Source organism: Cervus elaphus, chromosome 2 (assembly GCF_910594005.1).
Source record: "Cervus elaphus chromosome 2, mCerEla1.1, whole genome shotgun sequence".
Classification (NCBI taxonomy): Eukaryota; Metazoa; Chordata; class Mammalia; order Artiodactyla; family Cervidae; genus Cervus; species Cervus elaphus.
The window spans coordinates 23,692,983-23,703,717 of NC_057816.1; the positions used below are offsets into that span (position 1 = coordinate 23,692,983).

General features: G+C 40.5%; 2 protein-coding genes across 2 annotated transcripts; both read left to right on the forward strand.

Annotated features, from left to right (window-relative positions):
- Positions 1 to 479: 479 nt before the first annotated feature.
- LOC122705409 (olfactory receptor 148-like) lies at positions 480 to 1,322 on the forward strand. Its single transcript, XM_043920777.1, has one exon. It carries the CDS (start codon positions 480 to 482, stop codon positions 1,320 to 1,322), a length of 843 nt encoding a protein of 280 aa, XP_043776712.1.
- Positions 1,323 to 9,424: 8,102 nt separating this feature from the next.
- On the forward strand, positions 9,425 to 10,363 carry LOC122705420 (putative olfactory receptor 10D4). Its single transcript, XM_043920789.1, has one exon. It carries the CDS (start codon positions 9,428 to 9,430, stop codon positions 10,361 to 10,363), a length of 936 nt encoding a protein of 311 aa, XP_043776724.1. The 5' UTR covers positions 9,425 to 9,427.
- The last annotated feature ends 372 nt before the right edge of the window (positions 10,364 to 10,735 follow it).

Here is a 10,735-nt window from a genome sequence, read left to right on the forward strand (position 1 = left end):
TGAGCCACCAGGAAAGTACTTCCTAGCCCCTCAGTGTTCTTGGTAGAATTTCTAATTAACTTCAACATCATCTGGATGTTTAAACAAAGGTTGTAGTTGTTAGTATCACTAAGTCATGTCTGACTTTTATGCCATCCCATAGACTGTAGCATGCCTGGCTCCTCTACCCTCCACTATCTCCCAAAATTTGTTCAAGTTTAAGTCTATTGAGTCATTGATGCTCTCTAACCATCTCACTCTCTGCCACCCTCTTCTTTTTCCTTCAATCTCCCAGCATTAGGGTCTTTTCCAAGGAGTTGGCTCTTCAGATCAGATGGCCAAAACTTTTCAGCTTCAGCAACAGTCCTTCCAGTGAATATTGAGGATTGATTTCTTTTTGGATTCAGAGTGGTGATGAATGTATTGGTATTGTGTCTTTCACAGCCTGCACCTTCATGCTTCCCTGTCTTTGGTCTCCCCTAGACCTTCCTCCCAGGAACATGAGGAACCACACAGAGCTGAATGAGTTCATCCTACTGGGAATACCTCAGACAGAGGGACTGGAGACTGTGCTCCTTGTCATCTTCTCATTTATTTACCTCTTCACCCTACTGGGAAATTTGCTCATCCTTCTAGCAATTGTCTCCTCCTCGACCCTTCACACTCCCATGTACTTCTTCTTGGGTCTCCTATCGATTTTGGACATGCTGTTCCCCTCTGTCACCTGTCCCAAGATGCTATTCTATCTCTCTGGCCAGAGCCGAGCCATATCTTACAAGGGATGTGCTGTTCAGCTTTTCTTTTATCATTTCCTGGGTTCTGTGGAAGGCTGCCTCTATTCTGTGATGGCTTATGATCGTTTTGTTGCCATCTGTCACCCACTGAGGTATAAGCTCATCATGAGACCTGGAGTCTGTGTTGGTTTGGTCGTGGCAGCCTGGTTGGTGGGTTGTCTTCAGGCCACCGTCCTGACATCCTTTACCTTTCAGCTACCCTACTGTGGCCCCAATCGGGTGGACCACTTCTTCTGTGACATTCCTGCTGTCCTACCCCTGGCCTGTGCTGACAGCTCGCTGGCCCAGAGACTGGGTTCCACTAATGTTGGCTTTCTGGCTTTAATGCTTTGGTTGAGTGTTTGTGTCTCCTACACATGCATTGGGATTGCCATTTTGAGGATCCATTCAGCAGAGGGCAGGCAGAAAGCTTTCTCCACCTGCAGTGCCCACCTCACTGCCATCCTCTGTGCCTTTGGACCTGTAATCATCATCTATCTGCAGCCCACAGCCAACCCGTTTCTCAGTGCCATGGTGCAAATATTAAATAATATTGTCTCACCATGCTGAACTCATTAATCTATTCTTTAAGGAACAAGGAGGTGAAAAGCTCACTAAAGAGGGTATTCTATAAAGTAGTATTTACTGCTCTGGACTAAATTATGAGTTTTGTAAAGGATTTTAGATTTATTGTCTTTTAACTCCATTCTCCTATTTCTTCTTTGAAAAAAAAAATTGTAGTATAGCTTTCTTACAATGTTGTGTTCATTTCTTCTGTACCTTAAAATTAATCAGCCATACCCACGCATGTGCTAAGCTGCATCAGTCGTGTCTGACTCTTTGCAACTCCATGGACTATAACCCACAAGGCTCCTCTGTCCATGGGATTCTCAAGGCAAGAATACTGGAGTAGGAGCTATTTCCTACTCCAGGGGATCTTCCTAAGCCAGGGATCAAATCCGTGTCTCCTGTATCTCCTCCTTTGGCAGGCGGGTTCTTTATACCCACTCATATATCCCCTCTTTTTTGGATTTCCTTCCCATTTAGGTCACCACAGAGCACTGAGTAGAGTTCCCTGTGCTACAGTGTCGGCTTCTATCCATTATCTGTCTTATACATAGTATCAATAATATTTATATGTCAGTTCCAATCTCCCAATTCATCCCACCACCACCCCCCATTTTCAACTTGGTATCCATATGTCTATTCTCTCCCTGTGTCTCTATTTCTTCTCTGCACATAAGATAATCTGTTTCTTCTTTTTTGTTTGCTTTATTTTAAAAAATTTTTATTTTTTATTGGTGTATAGCCAGTCAACTATGTTGTGATAATTTCAGATGAAGAGCAAAGGGACTCAGCCATTCATATACATGTATCAATTTCCTCCAAACTCTGCTCCCTTTTAAATGAATAAATAGATCATAGAAAATGCTTCCTCACATTTGTCTTATTCACTGTTGTATCGACAGGACATGGCTCAGTGATCTAGTAAGTGCTATGCACGAGTTTATTAAGTGAATGAATGGGTACCACTTAACCTTTTAAATTTGATGAAATTGAATATTTATTTACTATAAACAGAAACATAATTTCAATAACTGGGAAACAGAAAAACCACATACACTGATTTAAATACATATCCTCTTAAAGTTGAGGAAATGTGAAAACCAAATCTGGATGAACTCTAAACACTTTTCTCAATTCTCAGTTCTCAAATCAGTGTTGTAATGACTGGCATTGCAAAACAATTAAATCAGTTTAAATCTTTCCTGTTATAGCACACTACAAAAATTTTATTTAAAACATACATGCTCACACACACAAGCAAACACCAGTTCTTAAAATCTCACTCCATCAACAACACAACAAAAACAAAGAACTTGATTCCAAAAAGTGGGCAGAAGACCTCAATAGACATTTTTCCAACGAAGACACATAGGTGGCTGATAAACACATGAAAAGATGCTCAACATCACTCATTATTAGAGAAATGCAAATCAAAACTACAATGAGATATCATACACCCATCAGAATGGTGATCATCAAAAGATCTATAAACAGTGAAGGCATGAAAGAGTGTAGAGTAAAGGGAACTCTCTTATACTGTTGGTGGGAATGTAAACTGATACAGACACTCTATAGGGCAGTATGGAGATTCCCTCAAAATTATGAATAAAACTACCATATGACTCAACAGTTCTACTACTGGGAATAATCCCTGTGGAAACCATAATTGAAAAAAAGACACAAGTTTTGAAATATTCACTGCAGCACAATTTATAATAGCACATGGAAGCAGTCTTTATGTCCATCAACAGATGAATGGATAAAGAAGCTGTGTTACATATATACAATGGAATATTACTCAACCATTAAAAGAATGCAGTTGAGACAGTTCTAATGAGGTTGATGAACCTAGAGCCTATTATACAGAATGAAGTAACTCAGAAAGAGAAAAACACATATCATATATTAATGAACATGCACAATAAACTGTGTAAATTCTGAAAGAGATGGGAACACCAGACCACCTGACCTGCCTCTTGTGAAACCTTTATGCAAGTCAGGAAGCAATAGTTAGAACTGGACATGGAACAACAGACTGGTTCCAAATAGGAAAAGGAGTATGTCAAGGCTGCATATCGTCACCCTGCTTGTTTAACTTATATGCAGAGTACATCATGAGAAATGCTGGGCTGGATGAAGCACAAGCTGGAATCAAGATTGCCGGGAGAAATATCAATAACCTCAGATATGCAGATGACACCACCCTTATGGCAGAAAGTGAAGAGGAACTGAAAAGCCTCTCGATGAAAGTGAAAGTGGAGAATGAAAAAGTTGGCTTAAAGCTCAACATTCAGAAAACTAAGATCATGGCATCTGGTCCCATCACTTCATGGCAAATAGATGGGGAGACAGTGGAAACAGTGTCAGACTTTTTATTTTGGGGGGCTCCAAAATCACGGCAGATGGAAACTGCAGCCATGAAATTAAAAGATGCTTACTCCTTGGAAGGAAAGTTATGACCAATATAGATAGCATATTAAAAAGCAGAGACATTACTTTGCCAACAAAGGTCCATTTAGTCAAGGCTATGGTTTTTCCAGTAGTTATGTATGGATGTGAGAGTTGGACTGTGAAGAAAGCTGAGTGCCGCAGAATTGATGCTTTTGAAGTGCGGTGTTGGAGAAGACTCTTGAGAGTCCCTTGGACTACAAGGAGATCGAACCAGTCCATCCTAAAGGAGATCAGTCCTGGGTGTTCATTGGAAAGACTGATGCTGAAGCTGAAACTCCAGTACTTTGGCCACCTGATGTGAAGAGTTGACTCATTGGAAAAGACCCTGATGCTGGGAGAGATTAGGGGCAGGAGGAGAAGGGGATGACAGAGGATGAGATGGCTGGATGGCATCACCAACTAGATGGACATGAGTCTGAGTAAACTCCACTAGTTGGTGATGGACAGGGAGGCCTGGCGTGCTGCGATTCATGGGGTCACAAAGAGTCGGACACGACTGAGCGACTGAACTGAACTGATGGAATCTGGAAAGCTGGTACTGACGAAGCTATTTGCAGGGCAGCAATGGAGATGTAGACATAGACAACAGACTTGTTGACACAGAGGCAGGGAATGAGAGGTGGGACAAATGGAGGGAATAGCATGGAAACATACATTATCATGTGTAAAATTCATAGACAGTGAGAATTTACTGTATGATGCAGGGAGCTCAGAAAGGTGCTCTGTGACAACCTAGAGGGACAGGATGTGGAGGGAGGTGGGAAGGAGGCCCAAGAGGGAGAAAACATATGTATACCTATGGCTGATTCATGTTGATGTATGGCAGAAACCAATGCAATATTGTAAAGCAATTATCCTTCAATTAAAAATAAATTTGAAAAAACAAGTAACTTGATTCAAAAGGGTGTAAAGGACTTAAAAGACATTCTGCAAAGAAGACAACAAGCATATAAAAAGATGTTTAATATCACTATCACTAGGTAAATGCAAATCAAATTCACAAGAAGATGTCATTACAGCCATTAAAATGGCTTTTACTGGAACAAAAAAGGTGGGGGGGGGGGAAATGTGGAGAAACTGGAACCATTGTGTGCTGTTGGTGGAAACTATAAAATGGTACAACCACTAAGGAAAACAATGTGGAGATTCCTCAATAAATTTAAAAATAACATTACCCGATGATTCACCAATTATACTTTTGAGTATAGACCCAAAAGGGTCCTGAATATTCATATTTATAGCATGTTGAAAGCTGCATTATTCACAAGAGATAGGTAGGAGGTGAAAGCTATTCATGTTCATTAACGATAAATGGATAGTCAAAATGTGGTATACACATACATAGAATATTATTCCCACTTCAAAAAGGAAGGAAATTGACACAGTTGTATGCTACTAGATGGATGAACCTTGAGGAGACTATGTTAAGTGAAATAAGCAGCTACAAGAAGACAGATACTGTAGGATTCCAGCTATACTGGGTGTTTAGAGTAGTTATACGACAGGTAAGAAGGTAGGAAGGTGATTCCCAGGGGCTGGAGAAGAAGAAGATAGATTGTTGTTTAATCTATATAGTTTCCTTTTGCAAGATGAAAAAGTTCTGAAGTTTGGTTGCACTGTAGAATGAATATATATAATACTACTGTACTGTATACTTAAAATGGTTAAGATGGCAAATTTTATGCTTTATATTGCTTTTCCACTATTTAAAAATGAAGCTCCTTTGGGAAGGACATGTACATATTGCTATATTTAAAATGGATAATCTACTGTATAGCACAGGGAACTCTGCTCAATGTTATGTGGTAGCCTGAATGGGACAGAAGTTTGTAGGAGAATGAATACATGTGTATGTATGTCTGAGTCCCTTGGCTGTTCACCTGAATCTATCACAACATTGTTAATCAGCTATACTCCAATATAGAATAAAAACGTCTTCAAAATTGAATAAAAATAAGCCTCCTTTATCTGGTTCTCACATAACCTGGGAATTTTGAGTTTGCTACTTCACTTTTTCTTATAACTTCATCTACCCTTGAACCCACTCAAATCACTGTTAAATTGTTGAATACCTCAGTCTGGTGCAGACAGAGAAGAGTCTGAGAAATCCAGCATGAGGTAGGCTTCAGGGAGTCTTCCTGGAGTTATCATTTTATGTCCTAACTCATTACCAGACAGTGTGTAATGCAATTTCTTCACAAGTATTACCTAGTTTATCTACAAAAAGTGCTAGATCACATTACAGAGATAAAACAAGTCTTAGGGATGTTGCATAAATTTCTGTAAATAACAGTTTTTTTGTGGATAGGATAAGGATTCCATCTCAAACCATCATGCAGCTATACTCAATATAGCAATTTTGATGAAATTCTTAAAATACACATTTGACTTTTTACATAAACACACCAAAACATCTTACCTCAGCTTTTTTTCCTTTCAGCATCCCTGATATATGAGAATGTTCCCATATTATCTCTTATTCCTGCTTTAAACCCTCCAAGCACCCCTCCTTTTTTATACTTCCTTTTTTCCCTCCAGTTATTCAACACCTTTTCCATTTTCTATTTATTTTTCCTTCCTAGCCTTCCTCACCCTAGTGAAAGTGAAAGTCACTCAGTCAAGTCTGGCTCTTTGCGACCCCATGACTGCAGTCTGCATGACGCTCCTCTGTCCATTGACTTCTCCAGGCAAGAATACTGGAGTGGGTAGCCATGCCCTTCTCCAAATCTTCCCGACTCAGGGATTGAACTCAGGTCTCCTGAATTGCAGGCAGATTCTTTACCATCTGAGCCACTAGGGAAGCCCTCTCCTGTCTCTAATCCTAAGCCTGAATACACCGTTACACATCAAGGCCAATTTAATGGTGTTGAAAGGCAATGTCAAAGGCAATGCTACCCTCTTTTTTATTTGGACAGCCTGTACAGTTTTGTCAAGTCGATCACAATGCTTCAAAGTATTAAAGATAATCAGAGATAAATAGGATGGTAGAATCATTAACATCTTTTTAGCATCAGTTAGATGGGCAACAAAAATATTGTTTACCTTTTAAATAGAAATCCCAGATGTACTTGGAATAATCTCACTACCTAAATACCAAGTACAATAAAACAGATACTTCAAATTATAGCTTAAAATTCTTTTTCGCCTATTAGCATGTTTCTTCCTCCTGTTTCTCCTAGCTTAGGCCTTTATTTTCCCCACCCTTTGGAGGACTGCCCATTTCTATTCCACTGTACCCTGTACCCTGGCCACAGAGGTGGGCATGAGATTCAGCCAAGAAAATCAGATTTGAACCTGAGGCTCCCAGAAGCAATGGGCAGTTGAGGCTGAATCACCTGCTGGCAGGGCCCAGAGAATGCACCACAAGTTCTTACAGTTGAGGAGCTGCCCTAATTCTTAGCCTTCCATGAGCCTAGGTTTTCACCAATTTCTTTAATTTTCTGAGCTAACCCAGTTACTGTTGCTTGCAATAAATCAATCCTACTACCACAAATATTAAAATAATTTATTGATTAAAAGAACACATACACATGAAAAAGCAGTAAATACATAAATGTACCTATAAATGTGATATATGTGCCAAATGAAGTTTTAAATGATTATTCACTGAAGTATGTTTTATAAGGAAACCATAAAAGATTCCCTCTTTAATCAGTTTCCTCCTCTCTCTTTCTCTCTAGGTCTCGTTGATAAGGTCTAATTATACCAAGCAGTTAATTAATCCCTTGCTTAATAAGGACCCTGACTTGGGGGATTAATACCCAAAGGAAGACCAAGTCTACTTACTATCTCCCGTGTTTGGGAATTATCGCAGTTCCTAGAGTCAGAGAGAAATTACTATAAAAGAGAAAAGCACACTCAGATTTTGACATTCTATTTGAAAGTGATTGAAAAAGAGAATTCTGAAGATCTACCAGCAGAGTGCAAGTTGATGGGAATTTCACAGGACAGGGTTACTTCCTTCTTTCAGAGAAGGAAAGCAAAGTAACATTCAATTCAATAGCACCAGCAAGCTATGTTCTGTTTGCCTTGTAAGTGCCCAGATTTTTCCTTCATTTAAAAAAATTTTGGCTCTCACCCTCTCTCTCCTGTCATAACCATCAAAATAAAATAATAAAGATAAAGCTAGAGCTAGATAGGGTCTTAGGCAGTAGAATTCATGGGTTAATGTATGATTTAAAAAGCTTACTGTGCTGAAAAAGTTAAAACAAGTTGATACTATCAAGGGTGAAACAGATCACCAGCCCAGGTTGGATGCATGAGACAAGTGCTCAGGGCTGGTGCACTGGGAAGACCCAGAGGGATGGGATGGGGAGGGAGGTGGGAGGGGGGATCGGGATGGGGAACACATGTAAATCCATGGCTGATTCATGTCAATGTATGGCAAAAAACCACTACAATACTGTAAAGTAATTAGCCTCCAACTAATAAAAATAAATGGAAAAAAAAGAAAGAAAAAAATCATAAAAAATAAAAAGTTAAAATAAGTTGAAAAAGGCATGAGAAATGTTCAAAAGATGGAAATTGGAAAGGAGTCTCTACTATAACTACCCCTGTGTCTTCTACTGCCATAAAAGTACAATGCTTTTTAGCCTGGATCTGGTTAGACTATTACAGGTTTTGGAGACTGAAATGGAGGCTATTGGTTACTGATGTGTACTAAAATCCAGAGCATGTGCATCTTGTTAAGGTAATTTTCTGTTCTTTAAGGGCTGTTTAAGAGTCCTCTTTTGGCTGGTTTCTCATTGTTGACCCTCATACCCAGGCAGATAATGTGGGAAAGAGTCTGTATTTTGTAGTGTGGCTTGCATGCATGCAAGCTAATCACCTCAGTCGTGTCCGACTCTTGAGACCCTCCAGACTATAGCCCACCAGGCTTCTCTGTCCATAGGATTCTCCAAGAAAGAATACTGGAGTGGGCTCACATGTCATCCTCCAGGGCATCTTCCCAACCCAGGAATCAAACCCAGGTCTCTTCTGTCTCCTGCACTGGCAGCTGGGTTCTTTACTAGTGTCACCTGGGAAGCCCCTAAAAGTGAAGGTGTTCATTGTTCAGTCCTGTTTGACTCTTTGTCATCCCATGGACTGTAGACCACCAGGCTCCTCTATCCATGAAATTCTCCAGGCAAGAATACAGGAATGGGTAGCCATTCCCTTCTCCAGAGGATCTTCCTGACCCAGGGATCAAACCTGCATTACAAGCAGACTCTTTACCATCTGAGCCTCCAGGGAAGCCCATATATGACTTATATGATCATAAAGGATTTTGGACATTTAAAGTAACCTAGTTGTCTCAGGTGAATATAGGAAACTTGGATAGGACCTTCTTGCATCTTTAAACTAGTCCTTTTAGAATCACAAAGCAGCATTCAAAATTAATACAATTTAGCAGTGTGTATGAAGCATGAAAGATAGGAGAGTTGTCATGTAAGGATTTCTTGGTGAAACTGCAAGCAGAAACTGCACTGCAAAGAGAGATCCAGCATGGAGAGAAGCAGGCAGAACAAAGCAATTCTAAAGGGAAGCATTAGTCTGTTTACACTGAGATTATTTGCTCCTTTTCCATTTTACTGTCTTAAACACAGCCAGTTCACATATATTCACTTTAACCACAGATTTCTTTTCACAGACACCCAAGAGTTGATCCTTCCATAAACATGAGAAATCACACAGTGGTGACCGAATACATCCTGCTGGGAATCCCTGAGACAGAGGGCCTGGAGACTGTGCTCTTTTTCCTGTTCTCATCATTATATTTGTGCACTGTCTTGGGAAATGTGCTCATCCTCACGGCTATCATCTCCTCCTCTCGGCTTCATACCCCCATGTACTTTTTCTTGGCGAACCTCTCTGTGTTTGACCTGGGTTTCTCATCAACAACTGCTCCCAAGATGCTGTCATACCTTTCAGGGCTGAGTCAAGGTATCTCTTTTCAGGGTTGTGCTACCCAGCTCTTCTTCTACCACTTCCTGGGATGTACTGAGTGCCTCCTATACACGGTGATGGCCTATGACCGCTTTGTTGCCATATGCTTTCCTCTGAGATACATGGTCATGATGAATCACAGGGTTTGCACCATCTTGGCCACAGGGACCTGGATGGGCGGCTGTATCCACGCCATTATCCTGACGTCCCTCACCTTCCAGCTGTCCTACTGTGGCTCTAACAAGGTGAGCTATTACTTCTGTGACATCCCTGCCATCTTACCTCTAGCCTGTGGGGATACATCTCTAGCCCAGAGGGTAGGTTTTACAAACATTGGTCTTTTGTCTCTCATTTGCTTCTTTCTCATTCTTGTTTCCTACACCCGCATTGGGATTGCCATCTCAAAACTTCGCTCAGCAGAGGGCAGGCAGCGAGCATTCTCGACCTGCAGTGCACACATGACTGCAATTCTCTGTGCTTATGGGCCAGTCATCATCATCTATCTACAGCCCAATCCCAGTGCCTTGCTTGGCGCTATAATCCAGATATTGAATAATCATGTAACCCCCATGCTGAACCCATTGATCTACAGCCTGAGAAATCAGGATGTTAAATCAGCTCTAAGGAATGCATTTCCCAGGAGAGGCTTCGCTCTGAAGAAAAACTAAGAAAAGATCAAGCTTTGCCGGACAAAGTTTGAGTCTCCATTTCTCAGGACTAATTCTCTTTTGCAGCTTCCAAGGCATGTTGAAATCAAATGTACTCTGAATGGATCTACCACTTAACCTCACCAAGTTTTAAAAGCCATGTCTGCTTTCATATTTTCCTGTGTTTATAATGAAATATAATTACTAGAGTAACTACTGACGTCGATCTTATTCTTGAGCTGCCTGGATTCACTGCCAGAACCACCACCCTTCCCCTAACATTTCCTCCCTCGTTAAATCTTTGAAAGAGTTCAGAGAACATATTTTCTTTCTCATAATCTCAGTTAAAAGTATTTCCATATATATCTAAAGGGAAGGGAGAATGGAAAAAAA